Source organism: Mus caroli, chromosome 15, assembly GCF_900094665.2.
Source record: "Mus caroli chromosome 15, CAROLI_EIJ_v1.1, whole genome shotgun sequence".
Classification (NCBI taxonomy): Eukaryota; Metazoa; Chordata; class Mammalia; order Rodentia; family Muridae; genus Mus; species Mus caroli.
In genome coordinates this window covers 85,706,226-85,729,538 of record NC_034584.1, presented here as the reverse complement: position 1 = coordinate 85,729,538, position 23,313 = coordinate 85,706,226, and the positions used below count along the sequence as shown (strand labels likewise).

Sequence of the window (23,313 nt, the reverse complement as noted above, 5' to 3'; positions counted from 1 at the left end):
GCAATCTTATGTGCACTGTCAGTTGGGGGATGTGTGCCTTTCTTAAAGAAACTCTGACTGGAACTTGGAATAAGTCTGACTCCACTGTTAATTGTGCCCTTGGGTAGATTTTATCTCTTTTATTGAAAATGGAATTTTTTCTTTCATAATATATTTAGTTCCTCTCCTACTCCCCCCATTTCCTCCCGATCTCCCCTCACATCTAGAGTCACAGTCTCTCTGTCTCTCATTAGAAAACAAACTTCTAAGGGGATATAATATATATATATATATATATATATATATATATATATATATATATATAACTAACATATTGAGATAGGACAAAGAAACAAAGGAAAATGACCCAAAAGGTGGCATAAGAAACAGACACAGGTGCAGAGACCGACTGAGTCACACAACCGGGAAATAAAAACACTTCAGTTCTCCTTTTCCTGCATGTTGGGCTCCATCCCAGGCCATCTACAAGGGCTGCATATCGAGACACTTGGACTATCAGACATGAAAATGCTCAGCACGGTGAGCCTGTAAAAATCACTCAACAAATCTCACTTTATCCTTCCCCTATGTGTTTATTTTCATAATTAAAACCCAAAGACCAAATGCCATAAAGTTGAGAGAAAAATCACTGGTCAACTTACTGAGAGTTTGTCCTTGTCCCACTTTAGAGACAAGATTCTTCTGCGGGTTTTGAGAGAATAGTGGTTGCCTTGCTTCTTAATATGAATCATCTTATTGCTGAATGGTACCTGTACCCTGAAAGGTATTAAAAAAAAAAAGTCCAGTGTGTGCTAGTGAAAAAAAATGGTATGATCGTGACAAGGGCTGCTGGGAAATAAGTAGCGTATGTATGTAGTCTTGGTGTTTTGGGGAAATAAACAGTAGAATGTCAGTCTGTTGTCAGAAAACAACCATCAAACTATTTGAAAGGTTTACAAGTAGATCATCAATGCCACCTCAGTCTCTTATCCCAGAAAGCAGTCAAAGAGCTTGTCTCTTTGAAATCTGAGTAGTTACTTCTGAAAAAGAGCTGCCTCTTTGATTTCTAATTTGTAACGCTTCAAATTTGTCTCTAGTTTTCAACACGTCTACAAAAATAGCAATGTCCTGTTTCGTGGATTCTACGTTACACACTAAAACTGGACACTCGGAATAGTTGTGCATCAGAACCAGTCACTGGTTGTGTTCTAGCTTGCCACAGACAGGCATTGAAACTGGACTGTCAGCCACTCCCTCCTTAACTTGGCTTTTCAGTCTGGCTGGTTTTGTCTCATACTCCAAACGATTCTTTAAGTCATAGACAATATATTCTATTATTTACCTTTCTTCATTGACAGAAATACTATTATGCACAACCAAGATCCCAACATCATCGATCAGAGCTTTGATTTCTTCAATATCACCATTCTCATGCTTTTTGATCTCAATGTTGAAGTCTCCTCCAGGCTCAGCACAATCGCGGCAGAAAGTGAATGTGCACTCAGAGTTGAAGGAGAAGATGCGGCCATTGAGAGCTTTGTACTTGTCCTTGCCCCACATAGTCGCTTCACCTACACAGCAGTCAGAGAGGAAAATTCACACTTGTTGACATACTTTCTAGCTGCTTCATCTATTTATATACTGAAACATCATAATAAGGTTTAACTTGCCCAGTTACTAAGTGGTTTTTTGCTTGTTTGTTTCTTTGTTTGTCTGTTTCTTTGTTTCTTTCTTTGTTTCCCTTCCTTCTTTCCTTCCTTCCTTCCTTCCTTCCTTCCTTCCTTCCTTCCTTCCTTCCTTCCTTCCTTCCTTTCTTTCTTTCTTTCTNCTTTCTTTCTTTCTTTCTTTCTTTCTTTCTTTCTTTCTTTCTTTCTTTCTTTCTTTCTTTCTTTCTTTCTCTCTCACCACTACAAAACTGAAAGCAAAGCAGCCACAGGTCCAATGGGATGCCTGAAAGCATCCTTTCTGGCTAAAACACAACGCTAATCAAAACATCTATTTCACCTTGAGTGAAAAAGGATATTGTGTCTAAGTTGAGGTAGGAAGGGAAGAAGATGAAGCTTTCTCATTCATTTTGCTTTGGGTAGAGAGATTTTTATCCTGTGCGAAGGGGGTTACAGTTCATGTCAAGCGAGTGTTAAGAATTAGATTGCAATTTTTGAGTATCCGTGTGTATGTATGTGCACATAGAGTATTTCATGTGCTATATTCATGTGCACTAGAAACAAATAGTGTGACTGTGATGTCATTCAAACATGCAGTGGTCAAACAGATGAAGGGGTTTTTGTGTTTTGTTTTGTTTAACTGGTTTCAAGTTTTCATTATCTTCTGAAGTGTTAAAGGTACTGGGCTAGGTGTAACCCTGTGCATGGGCCTCTGGGTTATGATTACTCACCAGCAACCTCATTTGCTTCTGAGTATGTGGGAGTCGCTTCTGGAACATGGGATGCTTTTTCTATTCAACACAAGATAGAAATAATATTTAAATTTAAACACACATTGATGCAAATTGTATTCCCAAGGATATGGACTATTTAAGCGAGATGCTAAATGTTGTGTCCCACTAGTGCAGTTACTGATCCTGAATGTATACTATGGCCCTTGAGAGCTAGGATTTGATAATCCTATACTTGATTCTCTCTGGAATCCGCTTTTGTTTCTGGGGCCCAATCAATCATTGTGTGTTCTGAAACACATTAGGGACAGTTCATTGAGATCACGCACAATCACTAACTTGCCATACCTATTATAGAGCTGTCTACACTGGTTAAAAAAATAAAATATAAGCAAGTCATTATCAGAAGCTATAAAACAAGCAAGCCCAAGGTGGAGTTTAGTCTGCCAGTCTATTATCTAATACTGTTAATGAACTTATGTATGTACATGGACAATGTAATTTTCCTAGATCGAATGGGGAATGTCAGGTACCTTGAATTTCAAATCCACTTTTGTGTTTCTAACAATCTTTTGAGATAGATAAATTAATTTGATATGAAATCTCAAGGTCAGGCTTAAAACTCGGGATTATGCCAATATCAAAAGTAGGAATTTCAGGAACATTTTAAATACTTTTCAGAATGTGGTTACGATGTAGCATTTAACCCTCTCTTTACCAGGGATTGACTTTACTCAGATTGTAAGGGCAGAGTCTATACTCCTATCTTCTTTAGAACAGTTTATGGATGTGCCTTAAACGATAAAGGAGAACTACTTTTATGCTTTTATATTAAAGTTCCCATAAGACATTATTTTTCTCTTAGACATTTTCTTTGAGTATCTAATTGCTCCCCTAAATCTTTTACTCAGGATGCCCCAAGAGGCTCAATGTTGTAAACGGGGTACCGTGGTATCATCCTGTCCCAGTAAGTTAGTAACCAACAGACACTTTCAAATTGATATTTGCATGTGCATGCGTCTTTTTTCCTTCAACACCAGAAGCCACAAATAATTCTCCTGAAAATAATTTACCTGAAGTACTGGGTGTTCTAGTCGTAGTGGGACGTCGTGCTGCACCTGTTTTTAACACAGAATCGGACTTAGTGAAATATAATTTTAAAAATCTGATCGATAAACCATAAACACAAACTCAGCAATCCCACTGCTTGGACCAGGAGAGGCTGCAAACAAAAAGTTACAAGTTATCAACTCAATCTCCACTGGAGAAAAAAAATAAATTACATGTCATATAAAAAGCTAATTTATTCTAGATACATCATTTTAGGATTTGTTAAGGGAAAGAGCAGAGAATTGTGCACAGAGGGATGAAAATATCTGCCTTCACTTTCAGTAGAACCTGTTTCCACTAAGAGCTGGTTTATCTTCGGGATATCTAGGTATCCATCCAAGATGTCAGTTGAACAAAGGATTCTTGCCCATAGGAAGTGGGCCAATGGAAGATACTAATCGTATAAAGGGTGGCTTTACTATTGTGTCAAGACATCTGGGACCAGGGCCAAAAGAAGTAAACACATGCCCCCATCCCTAACTCAGAAGCTATCTCTAATTGATAACTACTTGCAAATGAAAATTAGTTTTCACTAAGGGGGTCTCACCCACCAAGCTAATCACTCTTAGGAGCAGGCCCCATGCCCAGCAGCAGATGGGCAAGTCAAAAGTCAACTCAATGGCTGCCTCCCAGGAGGTTCTTTGTCTCATAATGATAACTCAGGGTACTTTATTTATTTATATATTTATATTTAACCTCACAGATTCTTTGCATATATATCATGGCTTCTGGGTCCGTGTTTTTATGGGATTCCTGTGTGTGCAAATGTGTGTATCTATGTCTACATGCATTTCACGTATATTTTCTTTGGGTCTTTTTCTTCTTTGGTTCTATTATGTCCTATTATGATGTGTGTTTGTGTTTGTCTTTTATTGTATTACTGTTCCTTAAACAGTTGTTTGCTTGCTAAGAAGAGACTTGGAATGAGGGTGGATGCGGTTGAGGGTGGAGGGGGAATAAGAACTCAGAGGAGTAAGGAGAGGGAAAACTGTAATCAGATTATTTTGTTTATAATTTTTTAAAAAAAAAAGCCTAAACTTTGAGAGAAAAAAACAAAACATCAAAAACAAAAGAAGGCATTGGTATTCTAAAGACACACACACACACAAAGTGAGAGAGAGAGAGAGAGAGAAGAAAAACGCTATTTACTAAAAGTCACCTTGTTGAGAAAAATTAAAGCACCTGTATTTCAACATGTAAATGTCAGAATAGTCTCTAATTGATAATTTTCCCACAGCAGAAAATTAAAGGTAATACTACCTTGACAAACCAATTCTTGTATGTGCACTGTCCTTTTCAGAAGTGTGCTCTCCACACCTCCTCCTTCCCTCCCTCCCTCCCTCCACCCATGCTCACCTCCCCTTCCCCCTACACCTATGCTCAATTCCCCCTCCCCCCTCCACCCATGCTCCCCAATCCAACCAAGCTTATCTCTCCCCCTTTCATCATTCTACTCCTGCTAGAGTCAATGGCGAAACACTTCTTTTGTAACTCCAAAACTACTTCATATTAACTCATCTGAAGAAAAAAATATTTGACATTTTTTTTAAAAAAAAAAAGACTCTCAGCGTCTCTGCAGATGATCTGAAATCAACTCCCAGGCCGCTTAAGAAGGCAGCAAAGGACTCCTACTGCCATTGGCATCCTGTCCTTGGGGGAACAGACAAGTGGATGCTGGGTGTTCTGGTGGTGCGCTCTCTCAACAGCTCCTTGGCAGCATTTTTCTGATTTAATCTCCCTTCCTTCCTTCCTTCCTTCCTTCCTTCCTTCCTTCCTTCCTTCCTTCCTTCCTTCCTTCCTTCCTTCCTTCCTATGCTTTCTGAGCAGAGAACCGCATGCACTCCATCAGACTTCTCTCCGACTTCACTTTAGCAGATTGCTTTGACAGCCTCTGTGTTCTATGTTTCAGATGCTGATTCCCACCGTTGAAAGCTCACTCAGTGATATTTGGAACGGAGCCGCCAAGATTTTCCCATGTCCAAAACAGACAAGAATTTAGACTCTAAAGGTATTTCGTGGGACATTAAAACCCTCTTATTCTGGTAATATCTGTATTTTTATTTTCTGCCAAGTGGAGGATCGTGACTTGTGTGCTCAGGAAACCTGGAGGCCCCAGGAGACAGTGTAGGACAGGGAAGAGACGTCTATTTTAGGCAGGAAGCTTATAAACGCATATCTACATTTTAAAACATGTCAGGCCAGCAACATCGAGTCCACCGGAGAATTCGATCTGAATGTCCAGAGATTTCCTTCTTCCTTTTCTTTTTGTTCGTTTATGAGACACCCATAATTGCAGGACATATAGTTTTCATATTACTATAAATTAAAAGGTGGGGAAATTTGATTTAAAAAAAATGGCATTAAAAGAGAAATGTCTGGGTTGAAGAGGTTGCTTAGTAGCAAAAGACACTTGCTGCTCTTGCAAAGGACCTGAGTTGGGTTCTCAGAAGCCACATCACAATTGCCTGTAATTCCTGTTCTCAGAAATCCAATGCTCTCACACACACACACACACACACACACACACACACACACACGTAAATCTTTAAAAAATAAAAATTTCTGGTTGTTAGAGTGTCTCCGTCTCTTGCTGTTTAGTTCTTTACAGAGGAAAAGCATAGCAGGAATGGCAGGTCCACCTCTAAGTAATGCCCTGGGGGAATGCAGCCACTAAAGCATCTCCTGCAGGAGGACCTAATTGAGAACTGCCTGAGAGCCCAAGGATTGTTTGCACAGACAATGCCAGACAATCTTGAACTGCTGTTTTGAAGAGATTCTTTCTCTGGGCACCAACTGGGGTGCTATGGGTGTATTAAAGGAGCTTGCAGCAGCGTTCAGATGAGCTTGCTGATTCGTTTCTCACCTGTTCCTGGAGTCTGTCTCTGCATCACCTCATCTCCAACCATCAAGGACAGGTAGAGTCAGGCAGCGCGTAGTCCAGGGCACAGGCGGCAGAAAAGATCTTGCCTTAAGTCTACATCACTATTTTCACTTTGGACTGACTTTCTTTTTTTGTTAAGGCTTTACCGACAGCTTAAGCACTACGTCTCTCTCTCTCTCTCTCTCTCTCTCTCTCTCTCTCTCTCTCTCTCTCTCCCTTTTTTATTAGATATTTTCTTTATTTACATTTCAAATGCTATACCCAAAGTTCCCTCTACCCTCCCCCTGACCTGCTCCCCTACCCACTCACTCCCACTTTTTGGCCCCGGCATTCCCCTGTACTGGGGCATATAAAGTTTGCAAGACCAAGGGGCCTCTCTTCCCAATGATGGCCGACTAGGCCATCTTCTTCTACATATGCAGCTAGAGACATGAGCTCTGGGGGTACTGGTTAGTTCATGTTGTTGTTCCATCTATAGGGTTGCAGACCCCTTCAGCTCCTTGGGTACTTTCTCTAGCTCCTCCATTGGGGGCCCTGTGTTCCATCCTATAGATGACTGTGAGCATCCACTTCTGTATTTGTCAGGCACTGGCCTAGCCGCACTCGAGACAGCCTATATCAGGGTCCTTTCAGCAAAATCTTGCTGGCATATGCAATAGTGTCTGGGTTTGGTGGCTGATTATGGGATGGATCCCTGGGTGGGGCAGTCTCTGGGTGGTCCATATGAACATCTTCTACCTTGTCTTCACTAAGAGGGATACCTTTGGAAGCACAGATTTGGAATTTGAGATTATATGCCCTGAAAGCTACAAGCCCTTTTGATTTCTGCTTGTGGACGTTGTACATCGTGGTGCGCACTAGGCTCCGCACCACGATGTACAACGTCCACAAGCAGGCACTTGTGTGATCCAGACACTCAGGAAGCTAAAGACAGGTGAGTATCAAGAATTGAAGGCCAGGCTGAGGCTATCTAGTAAGTACCAGTCCAGCTAAGGCTATGTGGTAGAACTCAGCACCAAAACCCAAAATTATAAACAAATAAATTGATCAGTAAGAGAAGACAGAAATGTCAACACTGCTGCTGAAAGGAAATAAAACTTGAGACCTGTGATTCATGTAATGTATGTCAAATAGCCCAAAGAGTTGTTTGTGAGCTTTGAAACCTGGGGCTGAGAACATAGCAGAACAGACCAGGACATGCCTAGGCAGGCCCATCGCCTCCCTATCTCCCATCCCTCTGACCTAAGTTAAATGTTAACAGGCTGCTGATGTTTCAATGGACCAATCATGTGAAACCGCGCCAATTCCTCCCCCAGCCCCACTCCTTTTCTATAAAAACCCCTAGCTTCCAAGCCTCGTGGTCGAATCCACTGTCTCCTGTGTGAGACACGTTTCAACCAGGAGCTCCGCCATTAAAATACCTCGTGTTGTTACATCAAAGTGTTGTGTTCTATTCGTGATTCTTGGGTGCACGCTGAATCGGGAGTTGGGTGGGGGTTTCCCCACTAGGTTCTTTCACTGCTACTCTCTGCTTCCTTGTATTTATACCTGTTAGATGGTGTAAGATGCAACGTCGGTGTTTTTCTATGCTTAAATACAGTTTCTCGGGTTTACATTAAAATAGCATTATTTTTTTTTTCTAAATTGAGAAATTGTGTAAAGAATAGTAAACCAGGAATGAAACGTCAAATAAGAGAAAGATAGGAAAATACAGGTACCAAAGTATAGTTTTGGAAAGTTTCAAAGAGAAAACAGAAATGGGCAGATAAGAAAAGAAAGAAAACAAAAAACAAACAAACAAGAAAAAACCAGTATTAGCTAAAAAGTTTTGTCTGAAGGAGGAAGCGGGTTTTTTTAATCCGTGGGGGGAAACGTGCATATATTTAAATTGACTAGTTTCAAAATTATTTTTTAAATTGTTCTAAGCTCAAATACTGCTAGAATTTATTTTATCAGTCAGTAGTCGCTAGACATTAGGAAGGAGGTTCGAAAGCAAACATCAAGGTACCTGGATCCACCTCTGTCAATGTTTACATTGGGCTTTTGAAGTATCAGCCATGGTGAGAAATCATAGGCGAAGTGCCAGGGAAAATGGTCACAGACACAAAAATAAGCCCACAAGAATAAGCCCAACCAGTGACAGAATGCCCATGAAACCAATACGTTGCCCGAGGCAATCAAATGGGTCCCTCAGAAAAACCCTGGGAAAATAAAAAAAAGTTTTTTAAAAAGGGTCAATGCTTGGCATTGCTATAAAAAAGCAGTGTACTGAAACATAACTTCCCTGGATGGGCTTTACCCTTCCATAAAAGGGCAGTCTGCAAGAAAGGCTTTCTTGGGAGACTACAGCTGCCCCATGTTTCCTGTGGAAGCCTGCCTCAAGCACCTGCAGCTACCCTTGAGATGCCTCGTGTAATTTCACATAGCTGTTAAACCTCTCTATAGGGGAATTGTTCTCTGTCATGACAACCCAGGAGGACTCATTTCTAAATTAATGTACATAGTAACCACTCTTAAAGGGAACACCCTAAACCTAAAGATTTACTGAAACCTTCACCTACAGAGGTTTAAAGGAATTACAATTATCAGCCCAGGATTCATTTATGCAAAGGAAACAAACCTTTTGCCTTCTTCACTGCAAAAATGATAAAGGCATGGTATTCGCAGTCCTTACTCATAATTGAAGGAACACCCGTAGGCCAACTCTTCAATTGGACTGAACGTGGCTGTTGGAATCGAGGAGAATTATTAGATTCTTAAAGAGCTGCGGGACTCAAGTCAAGTGGAAAGGGGTACACTGAAACTATTAGAGATGGCATGAAGGAACTGTAGGGAATGGTGACCCCATAGGAGGATCATCAGTGTCAACTATGACCCCTGGAAGCTACCAGAGACTGAGCCACCAACCAAAGAGCGTAAACCAGCTGGTCTAAGGCCCCCCGGCACATATGTAGCAGAGGACAGCCTTGTCTGGCCTCACTGTGAGAGGATGCGCCTAATTCTGTAGAGACTTGATGCTCCAGGAAGTACTCAAAGGGGATGCACCCTCTTTGAGGTGAAGGAGAGGCAGGATTGGGAAAGAACTCTACGAGGAAAGAGTGGAGAGGGGGCTAACATTTGGGATGTAAATAAATAAAATAATTAATAATTTTTTAAAAAGAAAAAATAATTTCAAAAGAGAAAACAATAATAATAATAATAATAATTGCTATACATACTCCAGTGAACTCTGCTTGGCAGGCTGAGAGGCCGGGAAGCACTCAAGAGTCAGGGAGTTTCAAGGAAATTCAACCTGGAACCAGGCATTCTCATAACCCGTATACTCATACCCTATCCCTGTGTTAGTCTGGTGTATGGATGCACATGTTCTCTTTTAGTATTATTTTATTATAAGTGCCTTTAAATATTGAATTCTGACATAGCTAAGCCTTTGCCAGTGTTTCAATGTCCTAGAAAAATCCTTGAAGCTGACAAACTTGGAATTCAGTAGGAATTCAGTAAGAAGGTTANCTATTCAGTAACATTCAAATTTACTTCTAGTAGAGATGGTGAAACTAATTAGGCATTACAAAGATCGGAGCTGGAATAGCTCGGGGCTGGTCTGCAGAGTGTTTACTTGGGACAATAGCCAGTCTTACCCAGACAAGGGAATTCACAATGGCCTAGGGAATTCACAATGGCCTAGTGAATAGGTGGGTTTACCATGAAAGAGTTAGGGAATCCCCCTGAGACAGGTTTCTTCACTAGGCCCAAAGAAACAGCTTAATCAGGCATTTACTAAGAACCCCTGGTGGTGGGCTTAACAATAGACTAGCATTACATCTGGCTCCCTTCTTAGTGGCAGTGGCCTGGTCCCTGTCTTCTTTTGATGTATACATTCCTTTTGTATTGTGTCACTGTAACTTGGTGGATGTATCTAACCTGGTTTCTTGTCACTCTTCTGTATAAAAAGTTTGATGCTCGACTTGAAATATTACATTCAGATTCTACACAATCTCATGTGTCAAAGTCTGTTTGTCATTCATTCACTCCTTGTCCACCTGCAACCAGAGACCCGTTCTAAGCAGACAGGGAACAAAAGGGGTCTGCGACTAATAATAATAATAATAATAATAATAATAATAATAATAATAATTTTGTTTATTTTATTTTGGTTTTGTTTATTTGTTTTCTCAAATATCTCTTAAAGGATGTAAATATTTCTGGGTAAACAGAGGCTTAGCCTACTTGAACTAAAATTATTCAAGAAGGTGTTCCCTCTAATAAAATCTCCCCCTTCTGAGTCTCCGGAGCCTCAGAAACATTCTGAGAATAACATGGCTATACTAGGGAACCGCTGGAAGACTTGATTTTTTTTTTTCCTTCAAGCAGGAGGAAAGACATCCCAACTTCTTAAACACAAAGCTAAGCCCTATTTCCCAGTCTGTCAACATCCAGTAAACTGACTTTAAGTTCTAAGTTGCTTCAGTATTTTTCTTTTAGGCATTGTTCTTATAATCACATTAGAGTCATATCCTCTGTCCCTGTTCCTGGCTATTCAACCACTGAATTCTTTCCTGAAATTGCTCTTTTCTGCCTAACTAAATTCTCAGTACATAAATAGCCAAGTTTGGGTTTTAAGCTTTTACTTTTCTTTAAATTGATTCCAACAAGCCAGGTTTACTTTGAAAGCAATTCCCTGTTAGACCAGGCATAGCAATATTTGAAAGACACTAATGAAGAAGACTGCTGGGTATATAGATTTCAGTTGCTTCTACTATTTCTGGTCCAGGGTGTGTCTACTTTATAAAGCTCATGACTGGCAGTAGCAACTTACTTAGGATGAGTAACAAAAGTCTTTTGTCTTTTAAACAGCTTCAAATTTTATTTATGGCCAATAAGTGTTACTGATTGCCAAACCAGGCACAGAGACATTTTTCTTTATCAGATTTGCTCCCAAACAGGGGTTGTGGCTTATCCCCAATAAAATTAGTCTCCTAAATAGTATGTGAAGCTACACCAGATGATCAGGAAGGACAACTTCAGATTTAAGATGATGACTTATGGGTCCCCCGTGTGAAGGGGCAACTCTGCCACACAGCTCCCCTTTGTTTGGAGAAAGTGGATCATTCACTTGATTAGGATAGAACCTTTGTCTAATCCTTAGGGTGGATCCCTGCCACAAGAATCAATTCACCACGATAGTAAAGAAAATTTATTTACTTTTCTCCAGATATGGAGATCTAGAATCATGTGGACTGCTCCTATTTTTTAACTATGTGGTTTTTGTGGAAGCAATCAATCTCTGAGCAAGATTTGCCCCAGGGTAGATTGGTGAGAGTTGTACATTAGGATTGTTTTGGGTATAAGGAAAGATCGCTGGATGAAGACTACACATGATCCTGAAGGTCTTCTCATTTTTCAATGTAGTTGGAGAATATCTATTTACTGACATCTAGCTTCTATTTTTTTATTCCTCAAGAAGAGTTTGTGGATGTTATATGATAAATAGGACCTCTAGCCGCGGCAACAAAAATAAACAGACAGAAGTCTCCTAACTTTCAATCCCAAGGGCTCTCTCACTCCTAACTTCAGAGGTTAAACTGACTGATGAGCACAGCACTCCTACAGAACAGGTGGCCTTGATCTACCCACCACAGCACAATGGATTCCCTGCCATTATTGTAATGGCGCTTTGTCTGTATAAACCTGGCACCTTGGGCAATGTGTCCTCAGTACTCCAAGATGAACACATTCAAAGCCAACCTATTCAATGTTTCTTTAAATTTTAATAATTTTCTAGCAACATGTTCTCAGTCAACACATAGGATATAAAGATCTTCCTATTTTGAGTGCTATCTTCAGGATTAAACATAATGACTGATTTATTTTGTTGTCATGTCTTCCCTAGAAGAGAAATGCCAACACTTTTGATGCCTACATAGGTAGCACCTATAATGATATACAGCCTTAGGAAGCTTTGGGAAATTAAACTTCTGTCATCCACAAAACTTAAAGGAAAATAGAAAAGTTTGAAAGAAATCAAGGCAGGATGGAGTCACAGGGCAAGGTAAGGAGTTAGTGAAAAGGAAAGAAGCCAATCCTTTCTGTTTGCTGAACATAGAGATCCTCTCAGAAACAAGATAATAAACCAATTTAAACTATGTTATAGCCCAACATATACTGAAAATTCTTTAGGTACTTGATCAGTCTGTAATCCTATCCAATGCACCTTTAGATAACCTTAAATCACTTACTAAAAAAAAAAAAAAAACTCATAGACAAAATTCATTTTCCAAGGGATTTTACATAATCTTTGATGTCTTGAACACAGTAATTTGAAAGCACAACAAACATACAGATATAGAGAGGCACTGACAGATTGACCAATCAATAGATAGTCAGACAGATATAGATAGATAGATAGATAGATAGATAGATAGATAGATAGATAGATAGACCTACTTAAATGCCATTCTCTACTAAGATCATTTCACTCTCAAATGTGTAACTCTTCCCAGGAATCATCCTTTCTCCCTTAATGACCACATTAAAAAATACATTAAACCTTGTTCTTAATAAACTCAAACTTTGCTTTAAAAAACAAGGAAAGATACTAATTCAGAACACATTTCTCAACAACAACAGCAACAAAAAAATAAAGGCTGAATATCTGACCTCTTTTCAAGGAGTACAGAATGCAAAACTCAGTGTCTCCTGACTACTTCCATAAAACGACAATTAAATAAAATCAGAAACAAAGGATAATCATTTCATTTTATTAGTTTAAAATATGTGATGGCTATAAATTTTTATACCCAAAGATGAAGACCAACTAAAATACAGCAATTTTATTACTGTATGACAAAGCCATTTTTAGCAGATTGAGTCAATCCTGAGATAAAGTCAACATTATTACAAAATGACATTATCATTTGATTTTTAGATTTCTCACTGTACCCAGATATTAAACCTAATATCATGTTCCAATAAATACTGAATATTTTTCTGAATGCTCATTTCAGAAGGTCTAAAGGCCACATTGGTATGAGAGGGCATTTTTTTTTACTAATTCCTAAGAGTTAAAGAAATCAAAGTGGATGACCAGTCACAAACACTATCTTAACACTTTGTAGAATTCCTATGCTATTGCAAAAATGGATCAACATGGTTATGCATCTCCAAAATGTATCTGCAAAAATCACCTAGCCAATCAACTCCACATCCAGGATATAAAGATTAAGCCAAACATATCCACAATGACACTAACTTCTGCAGCAGAATCTAAATCACTTTAGAAAGAAGACAAGTAAGGAAACAGACAACAGCCCTGCCTCCTTACATGCCAGTAAAAGATAAAAGGCTTCTATCTGATAATAACTAAGTAGATTATGATTCCAAAACCTGACTTGATTGCAAATTATGAATATGATTTTCATTGTTGCTTTAAAAGTAGATTTCAAAAATCATGACTTTCAAATGAGAAATGACTCTAAATATCTAAGCCACAGAAGGAGATCCAGATTGGGTCTTGCCAGTAGAACAGGTAACTCTGCCACTAACATCAGGGTCAGCAGGTTTGTTTTTGTCAGAAGATTCAACACCAGTGGAAACACTTACTCTACCTTCAGACCCAGAAGACAAATTATCGCTTCCTGGGGGAAAAAATCAAACACGATTAAGAACAATTATGAAGGAGAATATTTACTGGGACATTTTAGGGATGGAATGCAGGTCAAGATACCTGAGTCACTCTTATTTCCAGTATCCAATCCAACAGCCCTCAAAGATCCACCATTATTCTCTCCAACCCCCTCATGTCCATTAAACCCAGGTCCTTGTTTATCAGCCAGATTCTCATGGTCGTCTGAACCTGTGGAGAATACAGCTGAGGAGATTGGCCCACTTACTTCATTGGAGTCACCTGGCAAAGGCAAAATAACAACCACAAGGATGACGTTAGCTATATATTCTTCTTCATATCTGCAGTGTGTGGGAACCAGGATGATCACAGCTAGATTATTAGAGATCCTAGGATAACTAGAGCTCTCCTAACTGTGTCATCCTTCTCCCTCAAAGTCTATATGACTATCATCAGGAACAAGAGAGCTCATTTTAACCAGAATGACTCTAAAAAACAACAACAACAACAACAACAAAACATTTACTTTTCATTTCTCCATTGACGAATCATCACTAAACTAAAGAGATTCAAAGTGCAAATCTGAATTTCATTTCAACTTTGTTTTCACTTTCTAACATATCCACAAACACACACGGAAAGCACATGCTTCCTCCATGGGAATTTTAAAACACAGTAAATGTTATAGGCAGGATATGCATGCAAAGGAATGCAGGTCAGGATACCTCCTTCATTGGAGGTTGCAGAGCCTGTAGATGAACTGCTACTCTCTACATTCTGCTTAAGGCTACCAGATGCAGCTGCTTGTTGACCCTGGACTGTGGAATCATTTCTTGACTCCGTGGAGAGTTCATTTGGTGGATGCCCATCCCGCCTACTGCTTGCACTTGAGTCACCTGGGAAAGGTAAAATCATAGATAATGTGCATCAGTCTTCAGATCTGCTCTATGTGGAGACAATTGTTCATGGTGTGATTATTGAAGACCATGTGTCAAATGGTCCAACTGATCAAGGTCTATACAAACAAAGGCAATATAACCACTCTGATCCTCTCTAATGGCAAAACTGGAGAAACAAATTCTCTCCAGTTTATAGAAAGTGAAAATCCAAGTTAAAGACAATGAGTTTTGAATCTTTTTTCAAATCCTCAGGAGGACACAACATAGTGCAGTGTGTAGGCCCTAAGCCACATCAATGAAAGCCATGGGTCCATTTCCAAAAGAATTCAAATCACTCATAAGACCAGGTCACAAAATTCTTTTCATTAAATGCTGTGCATGGTATTCCTTCTTCCCCTCACAGTTCAGCCAGACTATTGCATAGTTGTTGGCAAACTGTGTTTGGCAAAGGTGATCAAAAAACCTCCTCATAAAATATCTGACAAGAAACATCCAGGTTTTAGCTTATCAGAAAAATCTTCTTCCAAATTCACAAAAATCAGTGTCAGCAATGGGCTTTGACCCAGACCATTGATCAATCACAACACTGTCTTGCACTTAACGAATCCTCTACCAAGGCATCAGACTCTACAACTAGGAAAAAACCAAACCAAACCAAACCAAATCAAGCCAAACAAAGTCAAGCCAAACCAAGCCAAGCCAAGCCAAACCAAACCAATCTAAACTAAACCAAACCAAACCAAACCAAACCAAACCAAACCAAACAAAACAAAACAAAACAAAACAAAACAAAACAAAACAAAACAGGACAGCTGCCAATAAAGCAAAGATTTGGAGGTTTGGCTTTCACTGTCACAGAGTGACTCTTGACTACCTGAAACACTGGCATCAGTTCCTGTTTGTCCATATTTCTCTTCTAAGACCTTTAACAAATTTCTCACTCCCTCTTCATAAGGCTTGTCAGCTGAAGAAGCTAAAATGTTACCATCAGAATATTGGTCAAACATTTACTATTCATTCAACAAAGAAACAATCTTCTCCTAACCACTTGGCACAACACAGTCTGCTACCATTTAGGCCATGGTTCTTTGTTCTCACAAACGTTGACTTGACAAAAAGTACAGCTTCCAAGCTACATCCTGCCTTGTTTCTTGGCCTTATTTGAACCTATGCCATGAGCAGAGATTCCCAAGAATGTTTTACTACAGGCTATTGTCAGAGGATGGATTTCAACTACAAATTTCAAGGTCCAACTTAACTCTGCCCTTCCAATATCAATGGCCAATTAAATAACGTAAAATCTTTTACTTTCAGAGAAATGAATGCTCTAAAAAATTAACTCAATTTAAAACTCAGGTATTCACTTGCTTAGGCTGATGGCCTGACAGCCTGCAGGAATCCCTCCTTTATGTAATCCTATTTGACCTGTTCCTTTGTTACTCTCTTGAACTTAGGTTTTCACATTAACATATTGAACGATTCATATTTTAAGATAGTAAAATGTGAATACTGATCAACACACATACTGTGGTCTAAGGAAGGAAGGATCACCATTCTGAGGTCTATACATGAGTTAATCATTTAATTTATGTTTACAAATTCATCATCACCAAACCAACATGATGCAACATTCAAATTTGTATGTAATTTCACCTTTTCTGTCATTCTTTAATACATACAGACCCAGCTAAAGAGAACAAGTATTTCCAAAACACAGAATTTAAAAATAAAAGTGCATCCTAAAAGCAGGACACACATGGAACAGAATGGAGGTGGGATACCCAAGCCACTGTTTTTTCCATCATTGTAGGTTCCAGACCCTGTGGAATAGCATCGAATCCTTCAATGTAGTTATTAGGACCAGATGAAGCTACTGTTTACCCTAGAATATCACAGGGTTTCCTGACTCTGTAGAAACTCCGTCTGACCTATCAGCCTAGGCTTTCACTTGAGTCACTTGACAAGCATAAATCATAACAGGCTGACGATTGCCTGAGCATCTAGTTAACAGAACTCTGTGGGGAGAGAGTATGCTCATAACTTGATTATTGGAGGTCATGGGCTATCAAGAGCAATGAGAACCCTATGATCAATTTTCATAGAGGTCTACACAAACAAAGCTAAAACATCTACTCTGACCATTTTAAATAAAACAACTGGAGAAACTAGTTCTCTACCTTTTATAGGAAATGAAATTCTGAGTAGAAAAAGGAGGCAGAGGAGGAGGCAGAGGGGGGGAGGAAGATTGAACCTATTGACAATTTTCAGAAGGACCTAACTAGCTAGAAAGGGTATGTCACATGTCACCACTGCCTCATGGGTCCAGCTCCAGAAGACTTCAGGAATGTCCCTTTTTCTAACCAGAAAAATCCATTCTGTAAATGCTCTACACCAAATGCCTTCTACCATTCACATTTCAGCCACATTATCAGAGTATGTTTGACAAACTGCATTATGAAAACATGATCAAAAATATATGATCATAAAATATTTGAAGAAAAAGAAGAAGAAGGAGGAGGAGGAGGAGGAGGAGGAGGGGGAGGGAGGGAGGGAGGGAGGGAGGGAGGAAGGAAGGAAGGAAGGAAGGAAGGAAGGAAGGAAGGAAGAAAGAAAGAAAGAAAGAAAGAAAGAAAGAAAGAAAGAAAGAAAGAAAGAAAGAAAGAAAGAAAGAAAGAAAGAAAGAAAGAAAGAAAGAGGAGGAGAAGGAGAAGAAGAAGAAGGAGAAGGAGAATACTACTACTACTACTACTACTACCATCTTCATTTCCAGAGATATCTGTGATATTCATTAATATCAATGACACAAACAATTTGAAACAGATGCATGATATATCACAACTATTCTTTTCACTCTAATAGTCCTCAAAAAAGGACTTTACATCTGGAAAATATTCAGCTGCCAACAAACAAGAGTTCTGAACCTCAGCACAATTCAGGTTTGACTACCACATACTGACACTTGACTACCTGAGCTACTGCCATCAGTCGGGTTGTTCTCATACTTTGGTTCCAATTCTCCTAACAAGGAGTTGCTTGATTGTGCATTGAGCCTTTCAGCTGTAGGAAGGAAAGGGATTTCATCAGAACACAGGACAAAATATTGACACAAATTTAAAGTCATCACCAGACCATGAAATAATACATAAATTACCGCATTTTCCACAAATTTTCTACATTCTCACAAAAACTGATTCGGTAGAAAGAACAGAACCTAACCTAGATCCATCCTTCTTTCTTTTTTATCACCCCAAAAGAGAAAAATAGTGTGGTCTCACCATGGAAAGTCTGAATGAGATAAATTTAGCCATTTCACCATATCAGTAAGAATTAGAGTTCAAAAGGTCCTACGTGAGAGTACCCCTATCAACACCAGAACTGAGCACAGATTCCCAAAGTCCTTTTATCATTGGTTATTGTCACAGCATGAACTTCAAACAGAAATTGCAAGTTCAAATTTAGCTCTGCCCTTCTTTCAGCAATGACCAAGTAAAATACATGGCATTCCTTCCCATTCAGAGAAATGTAATGACCTAAACTATTGACTACATTTACATCTCACTGGGTCACACTGCTGAGGCAGAGTGTCTGATCCCCTGCAGGCATCTCTCCTTCTTCCAATAGTATATGGTCCAGTTCCCTTGTCTCTGTCTTCACCTCAGGGATGCACCCTGATGAAGCTCAGGGTTGACAATCTAAGACAGTCAAATTTCAATAGCATCACCTCAAATAATTTGGTGTGTGGAGAGAAACATCAACACTCTAAGAACTGTAACTGAATTATGGGGATCCAGTCAAGTTAAGATTGCTGATTAGTACCCACTAACCCAAAGTGACTCAAAGTTCAAATGTGAATTTCATTTCAACCTTGCTTTCACTTCTAACATAACAACAACCACACAATGAGAGCATGTGTCTCCTCCATAGGAAATTAGAACAAAATATATTTTAATGTTATAGGCAGGAGATCCATGGAAAGGAGTGCAGGTCAGGAAACCTGAGCAACCTATATTTACTTCATGGGGGTTGTAGACCCTATAGAAGGACTGTGAATATCTACATTCTGGTCACGTCTACCAGGTGCAACTGTTTGTTGACCCTGGAGTATGGGGCCATCTCCTGACTCTGTGGAGAGACCGTGATCGGGATGCAGATTGAGCCTACTGCTTCCACTTGAGTCACCTGGCAAAGGTAAAATCATAAGATAAGGATGATGTGACTCTGCATCAGTCTTCAGATCTGCACTGTATGGGAACAAGTTTGTTCCTGGTGTGTGATTAGTGGGTGCAATGGGTTATTAAGAGCACTTAGAATCACATGGTCCAATTCATCAAGGTCTATACAAAGACACTATATCCTCTCTGACCCTCTCTAATGGCAGAACTGTGGAAATGAATGCTCTCAGTTTGATAGAACCTGAAAATCCAAGGTCAAGACAATGAGTTTTGAATCTATTTCAGATCCTCAGGAAAACACAGCACAGTACAGTGCATATGCCCTAGAATCATCACTGAAGTCAGGGGTCCAGTTCCAAAAGATTTCACATTGCTCATCAGTCCGGGTCACAACCATTTTTTCATTTAATGCCCTGCACACAATGCCTCTTTCCACTCATAGTTAAGCCATATTATTACAAGGATAGTGACAGACTATATTTGTCAAAGGTAAACAACAGATATCTCCTCATAAAATGTTTGACAGGAAACATTCAGGATTTATCTCATCAGAGAAATCTTCCATGTTCACTAAGATCAATGTTAGCAATTTTTTTGACCCAGACCATTGACCAACCACAACACTGTCCTACACTTTACCAATCCTCTACCAAGGCACCCAGACTCTACAACTGGGATAAGAAGCAAAGCAAAGCAAAACAAAATGAAACAAAACGTGACAGCTGCCAATAAAGCAAGGGTTTGGAGGGTCAGATTTCACTGTCACATACTGATACTTGACTACCTGATTGACTGGCATCAATGACAGACTGTCGAATGTGGTGAGCTAAGTTCTTTACGGCGTTTAGGAACATATCTTCATCAGGGTTGATACCTGTAGAAGCTAAAATGTATCAGATTTTTGGTCAAACATGTAAAATATTCATTCTTTGTTTTCAACAAATTAAACAATCTGTGCTAATCACCCGCAATGACATAATCTACTACCTTTTAGGCCATTGTTCTTTGTTCTCACAAACACTGACTTGACAAACAGAACAGTTATCACGCTACCCACTATCCTGGTTCTTTGCCTCTCTTGAACCAAGGCCCTGGATGTAGATTCACAGGAACATTTTAGCGCAGGCCACTGTCAGAGGACAAGTTTCAAGTACAGATTTCAAGGTCCAATTTAGCTCCACCCTTCCAATAACACTGGTCAATTAAATAACTTGAAATCTTCCACGTTCAGAGAAATGAATGCTCTAAAAGATTGACTCAATTTAGAACTCAGGTTTTCATTTGCTCAGGCTGATGGCCTGACCATCTGCAGGAATCGTGCCTTTTTAGGATCATATTTAACCTATTAGTGACTCTCTTCAACTTAGGCTTGCACACTGACATATTTTAGGATGGAGATTTTAAGAGACTACGGTTTTGACAACTGTGGTCTGAGAAAGGGAGAATCAACATTCTAAGGTCTATACACGAATTAACAGAGCCATTTAATTTAAGTTTACAAATTCATCATCAACAAGCCAATGTGATTCAGATCTAACTTTGAATGTAGTATCGATTGTTCTGTCATCCTCAAACACGTACAGAACCAGTATATGAGAACAAGGCTTTCTTCAACAAGGAATTTAAAATCAAAGTGCATGCTGAAAGAGGGCCATACACAGACTCCAAGGCAGGTCAGGATGTGACACTCTTGTTTCCATCATTGGAGGATGCAGACTGTAGACTGACTGCTGATCACTTTAACGTAGTGAAATCCTACCAGTTCCAGATACTTGTTGACCCGTGAATGTCCTAGAGTCTCCTCACTAGGGAGATTCCATCTGAAAGATGCAGCCTACAGTTTTCTCTTGAGTCAACTAATGGGGGTAAAATCATAACAATCAGAATGACAGCCTGTGCATCCTCATCATAACTGCAACTTATGGAGAAAAGTGTGTTCATTACTTGATTTCTAGAGATCATGGACTATCAGGTGCCCAGAGAATCCAGTAGCCCATTTTATGGATTATACAATCAACCAAAATATCCACTCTATCCTTTTTAACGGAAAAACTTGTTCTCTCCCTTTTATAGGAAATGAAAAACTGAAACAAATAGATGAAGGAAGAGGAGGATAAGAGCGAGGAGGAGAAAGAGGAAGAGAAAAAGGAGAGTGAGAGGGGGTAGGAGAACTAAGAGTAGGAAAAAGAGGAGAAGGAAGAGTAGAAGGAGGAGAAGAAAGAGGAGGAAAAAGAGAAAGAGGGGAAAGAGGAGGAGGAGAAGATTAAAGGGGAGGAAGAAGAGAGAAAGGATGAGGAGGAGGAATTTTCGACCTACAGACAATTCTCAGAAAAGCCCAGCTAATAGAGAAGGGATGCCACAGCATCAGTACTGACACTCATGTGCCCAGTTCCAGAAGACTTCAGGATTGTCCCTTTTCTCCTGATCATAAATTCTGTTCTGTAAAGCCTCAAGATGACTGCCTCCTTCCACTCAACGTTCAGCCTAAATATTAAGAGCTATGATTATTCAAACATAATCAAAACTACATATCCATAAAATATCTGGCAGGAAACACAACCACAATCTTCATTGCCAAAGAAGTATTCTTTCACTAGCACTATGATCAATGTCAAAACACAGTTGGACCTAGGTTCATGACATATCAGTTGCCTTCCCTTGTTCTGAATAGCCTTCTAACAAGGCACCTAAATTTCACAAACAGATAATATCAGTTGCCAACAAACAAGAGTTCTGAACCTCAGCACAATTCAGGTTTGANGACTACACATTGACACTTGACTACCTGGGACACTGGCAGCACTTGTGATCGTTTCTAATATTTTTTTCAAATCTTCCCTGAGAGTGTTACTTGAATGGTCACTAGATTTCTCAGCTGTAGGAAGGAAACAGATTTCATTAGAATATAGGACAGAAATTCAATATTCATACTTTGTATTGAGACAAGTTGAAAGTAATCAACAGACCACTTGGCAATAAGTAAGCTACCTACATTTTCCCACAAATTTTCTATGTTCTCACAAAAAAAAAAACTGACTTGGTACAAAGAAAAACATTAAAACAAGATGCAGCCTTCTTTCTCTTTTATCACCCAAACTGAAAATGGTGGTCTCCCCATGGAAAATCTGAATGAGATAAACTTAGCCATTTCACCATACAACTATCACTCAGAGTTCAAAGGGTCCTAGGCTAGACTGTACCTGTTGTCAACACCAGAACAGAGCAGACATCCTAAGGTCCTTTTATCTTTGGTTATTGTCACAGCATGAACTTCAAACAGAAATTGCAAATTCATCTNCCCTTCTTCAGCAATGACCAAGTAAAATACATGGCGTTCCATCCCATTCAGAGAAATTAATGACCTAAACTATTGACTGCATTTACATCTCACTGGGTCACACTGCTGAGGCAGAGAGTCTGATCCCCTGCAGGCATCTCTCCTTCTTCCAATAGTATATGGTCCAGTTCCCTTGTCTCTGCCTTCATCTCAGGGATGCACCCTGATGAAGCTCAGGATTGACAATCTAAGACAGTCAAATTTCAATAGCATCACCTCAAATATTTTGGTGTGTGGAGAGAAACATCAACACTCTAGGGACTATAACTGAATTATGGTGATCCATTCAAGTTAAGATTGCTGATTAATCTTGACTAAACCAAAGCAATTCAAAGTTCCCATCTGAATTTCATTTCAACCTTCCTTTCTTTTTCTAAAACATCCACAANCACACAACAAAAGCATATGTTTTCCCCATGGGAATTTTAAAGCACAATAAATGTTATAGGCAGGATATGCATGCAAAGGAATGCAAGTCAGGATACCTCCTACATTGGAGGTTGCAGAGACTGTAGATGAACTGCTACTCTCTACATTCTNCTTAGGGCCACCAGATGCAGCTACATCCTGACCCTGGACTGTGGCATCATCTTCTGACTCCTTGGAGAGTCCAGCTGATGGATGCCCATCCAGCCTACTGCTTGCACTTGAGTCACCTGGGAAAGGTAAAATCATAGACAATGTGCATCAGTCTTCAGATCTGCAATGTGTGGAACAACTTTATTCATAGTGTGACTAATGGAGATCATAGGNTATCAACAGTGCTTAGAATCATATGGTCCAATTCATCAACTTCTATACAAACAAAGACAATATATCCATGCTGACTGTCTCTAAGGACAAAACTGGATAAAAGATTTCTCTGTGTTTAATAGAAAAGGAAAATCAAAAATGAGGCCAATGAGCTTTAAATCTGCTT

At 39.5% G+C, this 23,313-nt stretch overlaps 1 protein-coding gene across 1 annotated transcript in view; it reads right to left on the bottom strand.

The window, feature by feature from the left end:
• LOC110310088 (mucin-19-like) overlaps nt 1-23,313 on the bottom strand; it is a 97,665-nt gene that overhangs the window by 65,079 nt on the left and 9,273 nt on the right. Inside the window, exons 2-5 of the mRNA XM_021182790.1 lie at nt 3,448-3,492; nt 2,375-2,434; nt 1,322-1,550; nt 642-756 (exon numbers count right to left, since the gene is read on the bottom strand). Of these exons, the coding sequence (XP_021038449.1) occupies nt 642-756; nt 1,322-1,550; nt 2,375-2,434; nt 3,448-3,492 (449 nt within the window). The remainder of the gene's footprint in view (nt 1-641; nt 757-1,321; nt 1,551-2,374; nt 2,435-3,447; nt 3,493-23,313) is intronic.